The sequence below is a fragment of the Larus michahellis genome, chromosome 4 (assembly GCF_964199755.1).
Source record: "Larus michahellis chromosome 4, bLarMic1.1, whole genome shotgun sequence".
NCBI classification, from domain to species: Eukaryota; Metazoa; Chordata; class Aves; order Charadriiformes; family Laridae; genus Larus; species Larus michahellis.
In genome coordinates, this window is record NC_133899.1 from 22763449 (window position 1) to 22781297 (window position 17849).

Here is a 17849-nt window from a genome sequence, read left to right on the forward strand (position 1 = left end):
GCGGTGTTCGCCGGAACAGAATCATAGAAATCATGGAACGTGTTGGGTTGGAAGGGACCTCTAAAGGCCATCTCGTCCAACCCCCCTGCAGTGAGCAGGGACATCTTCAACTAGATCAGGTTGCTCAGAGCCTCATCCAGCCTGGCCTTGAATGTCTCCAGGGATGGGGCCTCCCCCACCCCTCTGGGCAACCTGGGCCAGTGTCTCCCCACCCTCAGTGTAAAGAACTTCTTCCTAATGTCTCATCTAAACCCGCCCTGCTCTAGGTTAAACCACTGCCCCTTGTCCTATGGCTACGTGCCCTTGCAAACAGAAAGCCAGCAGAACTGCTTTTGATCAAAACACACACAGAAGGAAATCTAACCCCCTTTCTTTAAAAAAAAAAAAAAAAAAAAAAGAGAGAGAGAAAGAAAAAAACCCAAGCCCAAAGACATTTCTTGCAATTTTTAATTTTGCTTCAGCTTCTGGCTGTTATCATTCAGATCTGACATGAATCAATTTATTGAAGGAGATAAAAAAAAATAATAATAATTCTGAAAGAATAGTTTGTTTAGGGGTTGAGGGTTGTTTTTTTGTTTTTAAAAGGAAGTGTGTGCGTGTTATCAGGGTGTGGGCACTTACAAAGGAGATTTCAACATACTAGCACAATTCCAGGCAAAAAACTGCAGAGCCATGAGCACAACATACTAGAAACTTAATGAGATTAATTACTGCAGCACTCATAAATTTGGTATACAGAGTCAAAATACTCAGCATTGCTAGCCAGCCTTTAAAAAGCCTTTATGGTCTGTCCACAAGCCTGTTTAATTTTATCCTATTTTGTAATGTTAAGTATAGTTTATTTTTGCCTGCACGGCTAGCAGTCTTCACCAGTATTTCAGTTGAAGAACACAATCCTGGTACTGCTGAAATCCCTGTCAGGCATCAACAGGAACAGTTTCACCTCGTTTGTTCTTGTAAGATGTTTCTTGTCCACAAACAAAAATTTGTCATGGCCTGGCCGTAATTTTGCTCTGTCTAGGGTAGGTTCTCACCAGGACACAGCCACCGACCGGCACCTTCACCACTGTCGAAGGGCATCTCCCCCGCTGCACTGACCTGCTGTGGGACAGAGGGTTCTGCTCACCATCCTGCCATTCCATCTACTCTTAGGCCTTTAAAGAGGTGCTCTCGTGTTGCCTCAGCACGTCATTAAGCGGCAGATGAACGTGTCCGAACAGCGTAAGAACGGAGGTTCCCTGTAGCGCCGAATGCAGCTTAATTCCAACCGCCAAGAGAGATGCACCTGGGGTTTTGCAACAGGCTTATGGCAAAATGCACTGCTGCCCTAAGGTTGCTAACAGTTTAATGGCAAACCCACGCCTTTTAATCAACATGCTATGTAGAGCAGTAAATGACACGGTGGTAAACACCTCTGTGCCCAACCTACCACCGAGCTTATATTACTATAACTAATGCAGCCATGCCACTGCCAAAAAGAAAGTAAGAAATTGCACAGCCAGGCCAGATTTAGGTTTATCGTCGTTATTTTGCCCAAATGTAGAACAGCTGGGGCCGGAACTGAAGTGAACGGGAGAACTTTGCACGTTTAGGATGAGACTTAGAAAAGCCAGAGAGCAGACGGATTTACACACTGGCGTGTCAATTGTCAGAGCGGAGAGACAGCCTCATGCGATAATATCTACATATTAAAACATATTCTTCCATTAGAAAGCTGGAGCACTTAAGATCATATTAAAGTATTTTAAAAAAACAACCAACAAACAACAAAACACTGACAGAGAGGAACTCAGAGGTTATGTATTCGCATCCGTCCTTCCAAGAGCTGGAGGGACATATTCTTTTTACACTGCCATCTTGATTCTGAAAAGTTCTGTGTTCTGGGAAGATGGTGAAGATCCCAACCCAAATAACACGCGCACAGGCCTATTTATTGTCCTCTCAGCGCGCTGGGCTTCTCAGCATGTGCAACGGATGGGCTGGTGTACAAATACTATGTATTTATTAAAAAAAATTACTCTGGTAGAGTTGGAAATTTCTTCTTCTGTGGTCACGGAATACTAACGAGAATTCACAAACATGTTTTTAGGTTCAGGCCTCTGAAGGTATAATCTGGAGGATGAATGAGTTTTCATCATGTAAAAGCACCTTGATTCTCATGACCTTTAGTGTTTTAATTTCCAAACGAAAACAGCAGCGCTCATCTGGAGAAGGAAAGTAGTGCATAAACTGTTCTAGGAGGAGGATATTGATGATTTGTTTAATGAAGTCACCACTAACCCACTGCTTAAATCCAGACTTCGACCTTCCTTTTCCTAGAAAAAATGGAAGAAAAAGAAATCCTTGACTCACTGTTGTTTTGGAGCGAGTTCCAAAAATGAAACAGACAATTAACATTCTGTTTGTTACATCAAATCAATATAAAACTACGCATTGCCTGAGCATCCATGATTGCACACAGCTTGCTGTGAGAGCTGAAGATGCCTAGCAGAGCATTTATCTTCTACTATTTGTATCGGTAGGTGAACCCAAACGTGAGGAAGAGGCTGTGCAGGAATCCCTGGAGTAAGGTCACTGCCGCTCTGCCCAGCTCAGAGCAGAGGCTTGCTTACATCTGGTGAAGAACGCGCAGCCAGCAGGCTCGCCCAGTGCTCAAGGAACTAGTGAAATCTAGCTTCTGTGGGGAACTAATGGCATCTACCTTCTGTGGTTTGCCTCTCAGGAGACCCTCAAAGGTGCAAACCCCAACTGAAACTATTCGCGCTGCCGAGACACGGGCTGCCTCTTCCTCCTCAACCTGCCCCCATTTTCACAACACTTTAACGGGGTGGGGGCAGGCTGCAGAGAGCACAATTCTGACAACAACTTTGACTCTTTTGTCCTTGCTCCTTTGCCAAATGTGACTGGACAGACATTGGAGAGTGTTTATATGTATTTCATTTCCCCAGGGAAAAGCTCATTGAAAAACCTTAATGCTTTTGTTTGTTTGTTTGTTTCTCCAGCCTGGACAGAGAGGAGAAGCAATACAAATGGAATAAGCTTAAAAAGCTAATTTTGTATTGGCTGGGAAAAAAACCCCCCACAATCCAAACAAAACTCCCCCATATCATAGAATCCCAGAATGGTCAAGGTGGGAAGGGATCTCTGGAAGTCATCTGGTTCAACTCCCACTCAAGCAGGGCCACTCAGGATTGTGTCCAGATGGCTTTTGAATATCTCCAAGGATGGAGACTCCACAACCTCTCTGGGCAACCTGTGCCACCGCTCGGTCACCACATAGTAAAAAATTGGTCCCCTATGTTCAGCTGGAAATCAACATTCAAAGATGCAGACAGTGTGTGTTTCTGAAGAACTGCTCCACATGCCAGCTTCATTCATGTTTTCTGGAATTATTAAGTGTGCATTTTGAGTTTAAATACCCACTCAAGTGAAGCTATTTTCCTTTTGACCCTGTACAGCCTTTGAATAAATGCGGCTACCTACTGTAGTAACACTGCCTTTGGTACTCTCAGGCAGAGCTACACAAAAACAACAGCCGTTACGCCAAGGAAAATAAGAAACGTGACATACTTACAGCTCTGTAATCCAAAAACATTTCTTTGAAAGCCAGAAAGTCAGTAAATGTGAGAAGCATATCAAATATATCACCTGCCATTTCATCTTTGTGCTGTCTATAGAGAGAAGAAGTTGGGGAATTAGAAAATTGTGGGGGAAATAGATTTGTTATTTTAAAATGGTATGAGGTCAAAAAGGATACCGGGACAAGCAGAACAATATCAAAATTTAAACAAGAATGTTATTACAGGTCTACCATAAATCAAAACTTTAGCCAACCACTACTTTGCAGTATTTCCAGTCTAAGTACATCGATATATTATATTTATCTAAATCCAAGACCTAGGAGTATCACATCAGTCCTTGAAAACCAGACAAAGAAACTGACCTGTACATCAAGATAATTAACACTCAACTACCATTTATCTATTTATTTATCTTGAGCACTGAAAGAGCTTGACAGTCCCTTGGAAGGTGGGAACAGTTGGGAAGAGGCACAGGATGCTCATACACATCCCTTAAGAACAAGTGACTGTACCGATGGTACTTGGTAGAGGACTTTTGATAAAACCATTTTGGAAGGAAGACTCTGTGCTCCCACACTGGCATATTTCAACACGACTTTCTTAACAGTCAAGGCTTGGTTTTGTTTGTTGTTTTTTAATTATTTAATTCTTATCAAAAGGAGGTTTATCTTAAACAGTCTATCTTCTAAACGTACTATGTGTATTCACAGTAACTTCCCAATGTCTTATTTAAAAAAATTAAAAATCAAATTGATTCAAATATTTTAAGATATTCAGTTCCCAATTACACGCGATCTTTCAAAAGTGATCTCTTCATGAAGTTGGTTAAGCTAAAGTGACCAAACGCGAAAGCTTAAGACAAACTAAACTCTTCTATGAATGCTTTGTACAAGAATTACAATAAAGGCATTTCATCACACGACTCCTGAAAGACGACTAGGCTATTTAAGTGCCCAACACAGACCCTAAATGAGATAAATGGGACCTAACCTTTTACGGGTCTGGCTTCAAAGTGATAATGATTATGAAAAGCCTCCAGTGTTCTCATTCTGACTTCTTTTCCTATTCCTTAAAATCCACTATATTTCAGCACGACAGTTCAGAAATGCAGAGTAGCAGGACATGCTGAAGGCAAGAAAAGTGGTCACTCATTGCCTGCATGAACACTTTTTTTTTAATTAAAGAGGAACCTCTTTCTAAAGGGAGAGCTGTCAAATCTAAGGTTTAATCTAGATAAAAAGAATTAACTGAAAGACACATAAGCCGCTCCCCCCCAATCAAAAGCAAAGCAGAGACTTACTGCAATGACATTGTGAAAGCAGTCATATTAAAACCAGGAATCCGATCAAGCAATTTTTCTTCGATGTATTTTTCTACTAAAGAAATCTGAAAAAAACACAAACAAAACACCCCTATAATATGATATCAAATTTCAGGAGCAGACTTCAAAATAGTGCATCTTAACACTGACAGCTTACTGACACGTCGAATTATCCTCACTAGGCAAACAACCACAGATTCCTTAGCTAGAAGACCTAGTTCAATTATTTACACCACCACTGAGGCACTGAGCTGAACATTTTTGCTGGGAATATCGGTGACAACAAGCACTGACTATTTGTATCTAGCAGCAAATTATTTTAAACTCGTTTAATGGTATTGACTAGTAGGCTGGTATAGTTGTATAATTATATATAATTATGCTTTGCATGAAGAATGCAATGCAAGTGTCCAAGACAGGAAATAATACAATTGGAAAAGAACAAACTTTGTTATGCACATTATCTGCTACAGCAACAAGCTAAAGTTCTATTCAAGAAAGTTATACAACTTCCGAAACACGTACAGAAATTTTCAGGTGAAATGAAGAGAAAGGAACTTAGAGCTCCAGAAAACATCTTTCTTGCTCACAGATCATGACTGTGCTGCAGAAAGAGACAGCAGGCAGTATGTTGGCTCTGCTGCATGTCAACCCAAGAACACAGTACTTGACGCTGGCTTTAATATAAATAAAAAAGCAATACATACAAAAAAGCATCTTACATATTCATTAAAAATAGAAGTATAGATGAGCTTGTTTTCTTCTGAGTCATCAAACTCCTGGTAGTGCTTCTCCATAAAAGTCCTCTGTATTAACTGGAAATCATCATCTGGACCACAACAAAAATGCATCATAAAGTTACGAGTGTAGTCATTCTTTTTGTAACACAAACCCCACATTCACTAGTCCTCCGCTTCCCCGCTGTAACCACAGAGCCCTGCACACGTGCAGGGTCAGTCACTCCAGTGCCGCAGCTGCCACTGAGCCACCACTTCTGACCCATCTGCGAGAGACAGAGGCTGCTGGCAGAGGGCAGCGCCGTGGGAGTCAGGGCAGCAGCACATCAGTCTGCATTTTCACAGCAGATGTGTATTCAGAATGGAACGGGACGAACACGGCCACCTAGCAAGGTCTACAATTCATTCTAAGTTTCATTTACACTCAGTATTAGCAAAAAAGTCCTCCTCCTTTATGTTTTATTAATAAGGTTATTTATTCTGAACCCCTTTTTGTTCAGGCTCTCAAGTCATCAAAAGTGATTACCTCTTCCCTACAAGAATTCAAAATATTAGTGAAACTCCCGGATTAATTTTGAATTGCTGAGGATTTTTTTTTTTCCAGTTGTGGAAGGCAACAAGAATAAAAATGAACGCAGTAGGTCACCTGTGAATTCAACAGAACAGGTATAAATATAAATACTGCATTAAAATACACTAGTCTCAGCTTTCTAAACCCTAACATATTCAAAATTAATTTAGTTACCATTTCTCCAGATTCAACTACATCACCAGGCAAACCCCGGCTGCAGAATCTACATCTCTCTGGGAAGGATGTGGTCAAAAAGTTTATATGCTGTTCTTATGAAGTAGCTGATGGCCGATTACCATGAATTCTGTCTTGGCACCTTGTACACTAGTTCCTTGCACACGCTGACTTCTCAGTTAAAATTATGGTTCTGAGAATGTAGCACCTTTTATTGCTTAAGCTCACACGATGAGACTGCCGCCATTTAACATTCTTGCTATGAAAAGGTCCTGCCACGTTACACGCAAGTTACAGGCAACAAAACCAACTCAGAAGGATAGTCTCAAAAAGTGAAAAGTGGCAAGACATGATTGACACCCATCTCCAGTTTTGCAATGCTGCAGCAGGAACAGAGGATATACGCTGCTCTCCATGTTCAGCAGAGACAGGACAGGGAACAACATGCTTAAACTGCAGCACGGGCCCTTATATTGCAGATTACAACAGGCTGCCTGCAGTAGCAACAGCTTGGCACTACAGCAAATTGCCTGGACAAAGCACGGCATCTTCTAAGAATATCCTGACAAACACAGGAGGAGAGGTCCAGGCAGAGCTGGGAAGGGAAGGCTACCTCTCACAGCCTCCTCCACCCACTTCACAAAAGGGTATAAAAATTCCAGACAGATTGGATTTCTGTGTGAGATTTACAAGTGTCTTTAGTGTTTATTTACGAAGGAGTGTATTGCAGTGACGCAGAGAATAATTTTAAAGACTCATAAGCACCCTTTTGTTCAAACAGCACACAAAAGACTTTTGTGTATATTTTTGCTACATTAGCAGGTTAGGGGCCAGGGGAACAAAGGAGGAACAGCTTCCACGAAGCAGGCAAGGGCTATTTTGGCTCTGTATATCTGCTAACAGAAGAGCAGCTTGCAATACGTTTAGCGCTCATCTTGTTGTCTATAACTACTTGCAGAGCTTACCCATTATGATATCCTCCAGATACCCAACAACTGCATCAAACTCTGCGTCAGAAGGGGAGGAGCTGAAAGCAAAGAAAGATGGTACTGTATAAATACATATTTCAACCACAGCAGAAAGAAAAGTTAAAATTAAAAAGTGTTAACAAAATCCCAAGCACAAATAAGCCCAGTAATTACAAGATTAGTGAATAATTTCCTAGTTTCAACCTGCAAAATAATCCATGACACTGATGATAAGACTGCTTCATGGCGATTCTCATCAGGTGTCTACTGTATTACCCCCGGTAAGGTGCCTAATTGAAGAAAAATAAATGTTGTTTTACTGGCATTACTGTCAAGGTAATTCTAGTCCTGGTGCAGAAGGATGTGAAGAGTGTAATTAGAACAGCAAATTAAGCATTTTCCAACCCACAAATCCAGGCTGCTACCACAAGCTTTCCTTCTGCTCTCTTTCCTCTGTAACTCCACATGGTGATCATGGAACTCTAGACACTCTAGAGAATATCTTGAAATATTTGGTCTTGTGGAACCACTTAAACTCAATGTATACACAAATATTGTATAACTGAAGAAATGTAAATAATTTCCTTATGCAAGAAACATCCTACATGCTACAAATAAATGGCATAAACTCCTAAGGTCATTCTATCATGAGCAAATACTAAACGCCATTATGGATCTGAAGTCATCTAGGGAAGACACCTTTGGTGCCAGCATTTCAGGGCTCTGGATACCTCTGCTAAATCTATTATTGTGCAGCTTGTTCAGACATAGCAAAGAATCCACAGGATCCCCTGGGCCTGGGCATTCAGAGCTCATCTGTAGTGAGGGATGAACTCTTCCTATATTCTCCAGTAGATGAAAGGCTTTTCTCACACGTGAGGGGAAAAAGCATCACAGGACTTTTGTCTTTAAGAAAAACATTAGCTGTGATCAGCAAAAGCACTATTTAAATTCTCTTAAAGCACTATTTAAAGTCTCTCTAGTTCTCTTTCAAATTTCTCTTTAGTAAACAGAGCAGAACACCCTTTCAGACTAAGATTTGAAAAACTCATTAAATTTATTTGGCTATTGAATAATAGCCCAGTGAAATGAATCCAACAGGTTAACCAAAAGTCTAACTATAATGAGCCTTAGGGCTCATTCTAACCAGGAAAAATGAAAAGATATTTGATTTAAAAAGGCATTCGATCACCAATGATGTTCTAGCAACGTTTCTGATCTGTTAGCCTTGGGAGAGCAAAGCCAAGGCAAGGGAGTGGAAAAGCGTGCTCTTCCACCAGAGGGCAGGACACCACCAGGAGAGGAGCTGGCACAGGCCAGTCGAAGCACTACATACTCTGAGCATCACACCTGGGACTTGAGGCAACGGGGCTCATGGCTTTCTGCGTACACGCAAAGACAGGAGAATTCGCTGTGGATAATTTCTGCTCTTTTTTTTTTTCCCCCTCCAAAAATGTGCTACTATTGGTTTTATAGCTTACTCTAACAGTAGCAGAAAATGTAAAGTATTAATTTAAACCCCAGTTTAAGCTTGTGGAATGAATCATGGAATTTTAACTGTTCCAAAATAGCAGTGATTCCGTCTCTCTATACAACACACCTGCATCCCCACACCTGAAGAAACACATGCTCACAAATCTGGCAGCTTAAGCCTTTGTCACCTCACCATGTCTAGTCTAGGCCAGCACAACCTGCACTGCTGAAGAAGCCCAGGCAGTTTGGATGCCTGAATCTTGTCTTCCTCGCAAGACTATCCTTCTCAAGGGCTAGTGTGAAAACCATTCCTAACACAAACATGTATTAGGAACGGGGGATAAAGACATATCTGATACGAATTACAAATACTGGAGAGAGAAATAAATAGAAAATGTTGTCCTGAGAGGAAGAAAAAAAAAAATCAAAATCAACCTATTGCCCTGACAGTCAATTTCCGTTTGAGTCTTTGGCTAGTGCGGGAGATAACGGTGAGTAGAAACATCCAATTTGGCCATTTGAGAGTCTGTAGACTGAAAGAACTAAATCTATGAACTAGAGTGACAGAGGCACAGGGACACGTCCCCTTTTGCCACAAGCTTTAGGAGAAGAGTATGCCAGACAAATGTGGAGCAAAGTAGCCTCCTAGCATCTACCAGTGTAAAATTTGGTTGACCTGTAAAAGGTCTCACATGTGTAGAACATCTAGTGCATCTAAACACAGAGGAATAGCCTCTTCCCAGAATCCGCAATATAAGACAACATATGTTCTTGAAAAGGAAAGAGAAATTTTGAATTTTAAATTAATACAAACCCCCCAAGTTTGCAGCCTTACGGTGTTTATTTTGATCACTCAGCCAGGGCTATCTGGTGCTATGCTCATTGCAGTTGTATTTAGTTTGACTTCACCTAAATTCTGAACTGATGTTACCCCCTCCTGGATGTTCTCATTTTTCTGCACCCTTGCACTCCTATGAAGCAGAATCTGGTAATTCGTGTAGTATAAATTCATTCATGAAATTATATTCCTATTAAGGCATTTTAACTAGTAATTAGCTTATTGAAAATCTGACACAGAATGTAGCATACTCACATAGCTACACCAAAGTTTTCTTCATCAGAAGTCTCCATCGTTACTGCATAACCAGACTGGAGCAAGCAATTTGCTATATTGCTGCTGTTAGTTGTTATCTCTTCTTTTCAGATGAAGTACTAAGGAATAACATGTGACTTAACATTAATACAAATTAAATTGTTAAATTACCACACACTTCTCAAACAGTGATTCAGAAGAGAATATCTTATTTTTAGATGTAGGCATTTCAAAGTCTTGTTCTTCCAAAGTTACTGCTACTTCTTTTCTGTAATAACTCAAGTTTTCTACGAATTTTCTCCGCCTGTTTCTACTAAGAGAACAGGCTCAAAACCACACAGTTAAGTTTCCGTAATGGGTTTCAAAATCATAGAATTGTTTAGGTTGGAAAAGACCTTTAAAATCATTGAGTCCAACTGTTACCCTAACATTGCCAAGTCCACCACTAAACCACGTCCCTCAGCACATCTACAGATGTTTTGAACACCTCCAGGGATGGCAACTCAACCACTTCCCTGGGCAGCCTGTTCCAGTGCTTGACAACCCTTCTGGTGAAGAAATTTTTCCTAATATCCAATCTAAACCTCCCCTGATGCAACTTGAGGCTGTTTCCTCTTATCCTGTTGCCTGTTCCTTGGGACAAGAGACCAACCCCCCCGGCTACCCCCTCCTTTCAGGGAGTTGCAGAAAGCGAGAAGGTCTCCCCTCAGCATCCTTTTCTCCAGGCTGAACACCCCCAGCTCCCTCAGCCGCTCCTCATAAAACCTTTACATCTTTTCTCCTGAAGCATCTGTGACTATTAGAAAGACACACAAAAATGATGCCAGATAAGATGAAGATGCCACCCCAGTCCCAGGGAGCTCGCAGGCCAGGCTTTGGACAGTGATCCCATGTGCCAGCCAGGGACTCTGGCCAGTGCTGGGCTGCACCCTGGCCAGGCCCTGTGGCTGTGGCTGTCAGCAGTTGCTGACCCATCACACAGGATGGGGCACACAGCATCACAGGGCCAGTGAGAAGGGCCAGCTGGTTTCTAGGTGTGCACTGGGGACACTCTGCTCCCGCCTCCCTTGCTGGGTTATACCCAATGCTGGCCTTCAGAGCAGCCGGCTGAGGGCAGGAGCCAGCTCTATCACACCAAGGCACAGGAGGTATGAACATGACCCTCGCCTCCCCCTTCTCAGTCCTGGCTCCTGGGGAGAGCGAAGCTGCCAGCCCTGTCACAGAATTGCCGAGGCTGGAAGGGACCTTTCAGATCATTGAGTCCAACCATCAACCTAACTCCGTCAAAAACCATCACTAAACCATATCTCTAAGCACTATGTCTACCCATCTTTTAAATACCTCCAGGGATGGTGCCTCAACCACTTCCCAGGGCAGCCTGTTCCAAAGCTTTCATTTTACCCTTTCAGTGTAAAACTTTTTCCTAATCTCCATCCTAAACCTCCCCTGGTGCAACTTGAGTCTATTTCCCCTTGTCCTATTGCCTGTTCTTTGGGAGAAAAGACCGACCTCCCCTGGCACAACTTGAGTCCATTTCCTCTTATTCTGTCGCCTGTTCCCTGGGAGAAGAGACCGCCCCCCCGGCTACACCCTCCTTTCAGGGAGTTGCAGAGAGTGAGAAGGTCTCCCCTCAGCCTCCTTTTCTCCAGGCTGAACAGCTCCCTCAGCCGCTCCTCATGAGACTTGTGCTCCAGACCCCCTCGCCAGCTTCTGGACCCGCTCCAGCACCTCAGTGTCTTTTTTGTGGTGAGGGGCCCAAAACCGGACACAGTACTCGAGGTGGGGCCTCACCAGTGCCCAGTACAGGGGGAAATCCCCCCCCGCAGAGGGACGCAGCACCCGGCCCACCTCACCTCCCCCTCCCCAAAGGGATCCAGCCAACCGGGCTGTCATCTTCCTTCTCCAAAAGGCGCCCAGGACGCTGGCCCCGCTCAGTTCCCCCTTCCCGAAGCACACGGCCGCCTCGCCCCTGTCACCTCCCACCGTCCCGGAGAAGGGCCCGGTCCGGCCCCGCACCTACCACCGGTCAGGGCAGCCAGCACCGCCTCCCCGCCCCTCCGGCCCGCCCGTCTCCTAGGCAACGCTCCTTTCCGCCCCGCCCGCAGCCAATCGGAGAGCGGAGGGCGTGCGGAGGGCCCGCCCACAACCCAGAAGGCCCAATGGGAGAGCGCGGGCGGGAAGGCGGCCCCCGCCGCCATGGTGGGCCGTCAGGCCTGACGGGGCGGGCGGCAACGGCCCCCTGGGATGAGCTTAGAGTGTCCCGGCCTCAGAGGCGGTCCTGGGAAGGAAATAAAAAGAAAACTGATAACATGCTTCGTTGTGATGCATGCAGCCGTTGTATGAGCGGGTTTTGCCCTCGCAGAGCAGGGCCCTGAGAAGGCTGGAGGATAGGAAACCATGCCAGGGCCTTGGGCGCCCCCCCTCACCGGGCACAGTGTGGGCCACCCCTCAGAAGGCTGCACGCCAGGGTTTCATACAACTTTTTTGTCAACTTCTTGTCCGAGGCATTGCTTCTGCTTGCAGAGGCTGCCTGCCTCAGCCTCTGGCACCGCAACATTTGCAACCCTGTCTCTCAACAGAAGCCGAAGAATTAAAGAACAACAAATAGCCTTTGAGACATTTTTATTGTTGAATGGACAGCTTCGCTACAACTCATTTCCCCTTCTGAGGGCCTATGGAGCCACTGCCTCCCCTCCCTGGCCCCTGAGCCTCCGGGGGGGTGGAGGGACTGAGGTGGGCACTGCACCGGTCACGGAGGATCAAGCTTTACAAAGACCTTGGATTTTAGCAGAAAGCCAGGCAAATTGTACAGTCTTTCCCTCTGTGAAATGAACAGGACAGTTCTCTGCAACACAGCTCCCTCCTTCAGCACCATTGGCTTCCTCTGCCCAGCACCAGCTGCACGGAAGACGGTCTGGGGCAAAATTTTCCAAAGCATTCATGTCTTTTCAACAAAGAATGCAGGCACTTAGTCCCATATCCACAGAGGCACCAAGGCTCTCAGGTCACCTCCATTTCAAGGGGACATGAGACACCTAGAAGCCTTTCAGACATGGACCTGGGCCTTAAGAGCTTAATCTCATAGAGCTGATACAAATCAGGAGTCCTAGGCACTTCTGAAAATTTTACCTCAGTTAATCCTGGCCAGGGAAACCAAGGCCCTGAAGTTACTAGAATCTATTAAGGCAGAGTTCAAAATGGTTCTGTCCCACCTCTTCCCTAAAGTATCCTTGGACCTTAGGGATAGAGACCTACCATTGCATTTGGAAGCATTTAAAACTTCAAGTGGATTCTGAAATTCTTAAGATCCTTGTGGCAGTGATGGTGTACGCACGTTTGCTCATTCAGCACCGAGCAGGAAGGGACATGGCCCAGACTGGCAACATGGATTACAGCAAAACATAGGAAAGTACAGTCAGTGAGGAAATGAGGTCCCCATAGCACAGATTTGCCAGTCTGACTTTAATCAAAACAGGCATCGAAGGTGGAAGAGAATTCACATTTTAGCAGAAATACTAACCAGCACTCTTTTTGGATTCAGTCTATATTTGGAAAAAAAAAAATCAACAAGAAAATGATGGACAGAACTTTCTTAATTCACACATTATACACCAGAGGTTCAATGGAGACACTTTTTTTTTTTTTAAATCCCTGGATGAAATTCAGCACCCTTAAGTTAGCAAAGGCAGAAGGTGAACAGGTCCCAGAATCAAGCTCTCTGGCAACTCTGTGTGCAGAGCTCCCAGCTCCCGGTTAGGGAGTCAGTCGGAAGCCAGAGTGCTCAGCAAGAAGCAGCCGCCTCAGCTCTGCTTTGTTAATACGTGATAGTACAATAAAGAAGATAAAGGATTTTTAAAATGAGATGCATCACAGCATGAGAATTCACTACAACAGCCTCTGCTGTTGAATCACTGCCAAGAAGTGGGATGGTTTTGGTGTAAGTTATGTGTGAATTAGTGAAGTTCTATTATATAGCTAGATAATTTAAAAAAAAAGCAACCTGTACAAGTCTTGGAAGAGACCGAGTTGTATCTTCAGTTGGTGCAAAATAAGCATAACTCCACCAATTTTTGTGCTACTTCACTGACACCAGCTGTGAACCCTGATTCCTTGTAGAAACCTAGCAAAACAGTCCAAAGCTGCCCGCTGAAATGCATCCTTAACATACAAACGTCACAAATGTGTAATTAAACTGGAGCCGAGAGTCCTACTGCATGATCCCTATCAAAAATACAAAGTGTGGCCCCAAACCTGCTTGGAGCAGGACTGACATGTGGCAAGCAAGGTGCATTTTTAAAGAGTTACAGAATAAAACCGAACTTGCTATCCAAATAACTTTTTTTTTTTTTAAATAAACTGGCCCAAAATTCTCCTCCGATCTTTTAAGATAGCTCAATATTTCCAAAGTGAACATAACTTTCAAAAACAACACTGATTAAAAAAGATGTTCAATGATACCTTAAAAAATACCCAGAATATCAAATTAATTCCAGTCCAGCGTTATAATTAGTTAAGAATACCTCCTGAAAACTATATCCTCACAAAAAAATGTGGGTACTGAAGTTAAAAGCATCAGAAACATTATGTACTTGAAAATACCACCGATCTTTTAACGTTTAAAAACAAATCAGAACATTCTTTGGAATCACCGAGTTATTAAAATGTGAGTTTCTCTACAGTCTCCACATTGTCTTTTCAAATCAGTCTGTGTACAGATTAAGTCTTTGAGCAGTTTAATATCCACTGTCGGAAAATACAGAGTCTCTGACCAGCAGGAGGCTACATTAAACAGGAAAACATTGGCATTCTCCTTTTAGTACTGACTTCTGCCAAAAATAGAGACTTTCAAGCACAAGACAGAACTGCCCTGTTTTAGGAGATATTTCTTTTCTCTTCTTTTCTAAAATGCATTGTACGTGTACTTCCAGTGCAAATTTTTTTTTCAGCACTTGCGACAGGCGAGAAGGAAAGGGGGAAGAAGAGAGACACTCTCCTATGGTCTTGCTTGAAGGAACCCATAGCCATAGCACGCTGACCTACCAGCTCTCCTTACTGCTGAAACCAGCTCCCATCGCTGGCAACTTGAGATAGCTTATTAGAGATTTCATTTTTAAGATAAACAGATTACAGTTTAGCATGAAATCTGGCCATGGCTGTGGTTCTATGTGCATAAAGATTGGTTAGAGGTGCTTTCCCCTTTCAGTATTGGTTGGAGTTAATTAAAAACAAGTCTGTGGTATTTCTCCACGTGTGTCATGAAATGTGAGAGATCTGTCTGACTCGGGTCTGTATTTCCTGTCGACACAAAGGGCAGGTCTCCAGTTGCAAGGCACACTCCATGCACAGGTCACTGAAGGAGAAGAAAAAAAAAATAATACATCAGTTAAAGCCTGCATTTACAGTATGAAAAACTAAAAAGAAAAAAAATCCAAGCACTAAGCAGTTTAGTTAGCCTGCTAGAAACACAGACAAGATCAGTCTTTCAGCACGGAGATTAGGAATTGCAAGTCAGGTGTTGTGGATGCACAGGCTTTGAGAGGTGCTCCTGCTGCTCAGCATCCTGCCGACCTGAAACCTCTAGTGCAGTTGGCCAGGATTACACTCGCACGCTTTTGTTAATCCCAACGCTTGCTCTGGTCTGGGGAACAGCAGCCCCCGTGCCCTGCGTGAAGCTGTCGCCACTTCTTGTTGAGGCACACTGGGCACGTCTCCTGTTTTTAACTTGGCAACATGCAGACAGAAGACCTGTGGCAAAACTGCTTCCATGAGTGCTCTAAAAACACTAAGGAACTGGACTTAACTGTATTAAGTTTCCTAGTAGGCTACTTACACGATACTTATTGCTCAAACTGCCCTCTCAATTTTTAGCTTCTAGAGGAATTTGTGACTTGAGACAATCCATTAGTTGAACATTTAATGGAGTATATAATGAATTTTCTGCTCTCCTCAAAGTGATCCGGATTTCACAGCACCAGTACCAAGCAAGTACTCATCAGCAAAGCCTTTGAGATGAGGGATAGCATGTATAGTACCGTAGCCGCAGTACTTCCCCAGCCCCAAACACACACACACACAGTTAAGGATTAAATCTGCTTAGGGGGAGGGTGGGAATACTTTGCTTAACTTCTGTATGTGTCACATCCTTAAAAGGATTCATTATTTCCTTTATGCTGGGGAGTCAACCAAGATAAGCAGGGACTGCAGCTGGTCTCACCAAAGCTCAACGCCAAACACATACATTTTCTGTTTCTTTGTTTGGGGATTTGTTTTGGGCGGGGGTGGGGTGCAGGGGATGCAGGGGAGGGAGGGCAGGAGGATGGGGGTTTTGGGGAGTTGGCTTTTTTTTTTTTTTTTTTTTTTTTTTTTTTTTTTTAAGTTTTTACCTGTGTCCACATGGCCTGAGCTCTGTGTCTGCTACCTCATCACAGCAAAGCGTGCAGCAGTTCTCTCGGATACTCACTTGCTTCAACAAAGCCAGGCGCCTGTGTCTGGAGAAAAGGGAACACGCCCCCCACCCCCAGCCCGACCCCAAATGTTAGTTTGATTCATGATAGATTCACAACTATTCCGAGTATCGCATCAAAACCAATGCAACACTTGCCTGTGCTACTCAACGCTACTGCTGCTCAGCGTCGAGAATAACTTCCCACAAAAAAGGCTTAATGCACCCAGAGATGTTCAGAACAGTTTTTGACTCCCTACTCTGGTCTGTCAGAAAGGGACAAGGAGGGTGTTAGATTACAATCCTCCCAGCTCCCACAGCTGAACACTTCAAAAAAATTCTTCTTTAATACCTGTGTACTTTTAGGAGTTAAGAAACAAAAAAACCCCAAAACAAAACACAAAACCACACAGACCCATGTATCAACAAAATTCAGCAACCCTGCAATGCTGTAACGCAGTTTAAAAGAATATAAATTGAAAAGAAAAATCAACATCCCAGTATGGCAACTGCCACAAAGGAGAGTAAAAGGATAAAAATCCCCCATTTGATGAAATAAGGCATTTCAAGTTTGGAACACCTACACTACACGCCAAAGCTGTTCAGTGGCAGGGTGGTGTGTTGAGCCCAGACCATGGCCCAGCACTAGATGTATTAAATTCAGCACAGCTCTACATGAGTTTATGTTAACTCCTGCGATGGATAATTAGGGTCCAGCTCAGACCTTTGCCTTTTTTTCCCCTATCACTTTTAAGATCAAAGTCATCTTTTCATTTAGGATTGGCTTACTGTTTCCAAACAGTTCAGGCTGTGGGGCAGGGATGATCTTTGTTTACGCAAAGAGCGGCAGCGTCCAGCCTTGACTGGAGCCTTTCAGTGCCATCAGGTATTAAATGGTTTCTGCCACAGGAGGCCTGGTTCCTCCCGTCAGGAGAAACAGGACTACACAGTTTCCATCAACAGGAAACCGGTTTCCCCCAGTTTCTCTCTACACCTTTTGGCACAATCGAGTAACAGCTGTTGTTAAGCTCAAGCTTAAACGTTGCAAGAGTAGTGCCAGAGTGACATCACTACCAATCACACCCGATCGGCAGCTAAAAACCACAAAACCCCTCATCTAGTGCAAGACACTAAAAAAAAAAAAAAAAAAAAAAAGAGAAGAACACTGACTTTGAAAAGGGGGCTGACCAAGAATGATAACTAACAGATCACCTTAAGGGACTGAATCATAACTAACAGATCACCTTAAGGGACTGAATCAGGCTTTCACTTAAAGCACCTGCAGTCACAAGCCGGTGTAAGTTATTCTGACATTATATGTAAGTACAAAACTGCCTTGCAAGCTGCATTTGATTTTCTCTGCATAAATGCAGTATTGCAAGCCTCAAACTTTGTCAGTGTATGACTCAGATCCAGGAGTAAGGCATTATTTTTGTTTTGTTTTTAAACACTAAGACACTCAAATACCTAATCCACCTGATTGAACAGG

The 17849-nt window shown here is 43.5% G+C and overlaps 2 protein-coding genes across 5 annotated transcripts in view; both read right to left on the bottom strand.

The window, feature by feature from the left end:
- Window positions 1-429: 429 nt before the first annotated feature.
- On the bottom strand, window positions 430-12013 carry ARL2BP (ARF like GTPase 2 binding protein). Of its 2 annotated transcripts, none has more exons than XM_074583430.1 (7): window positions 11939-12013; window positions 9919-10037; window positions 7350-7411; window positions 5625-5731; window positions 4882-4967; window positions 3575-3671; window positions 430-2315 (listed from the first exon to the last, which is right to left on the bottom strand). In XM_074583430.1, the coding sequence occupies exons 2-7, from the start codon at window positions 9954-9956 to the stop codon at window positions 2235-2237; spliced, it is 471 nt and encodes a 156-aa protein (XP_074439531.1). In that variant the 5' UTR covers window positions 9957-10037; window positions 11939-12013; the 3' UTR covers window positions 430-2234. The 2 variants fall into 2 exon arrangements, with proteins under 2 accessions (XP_074439531.1, XP_074439532.1); XM_074583431.1 differs by having other exon boundaries at window positions 11772-11951.
- Window positions 12014-12523: 510 nt separating this feature from the next.
- RSPRY1 (ring finger and SPRY domain containing 1) overlaps window positions 12524-17849 on the bottom strand; it is a 40342-nt gene continuing 35016 nt past the window's right edge. For all 3 annotated transcript variants that reach the window (XM_074583432.1, XM_074583433.1, XM_074583434.1), the window contains 2 exons: window positions 16302-16406; window positions 12524-15268 (listed from right to left, as the gene is read on the bottom strand). In XM_074583432.1, coding sequence (XP_074439533.1) covers window positions 15172-15268; window positions 16302-16406 — 202 coding nt within the window. In that variant the 3' untranslated portion in view covers window positions 12524-15171. The remainder of the gene's footprint in view (window positions 15269-16301; window positions 16407-17849) is intronic.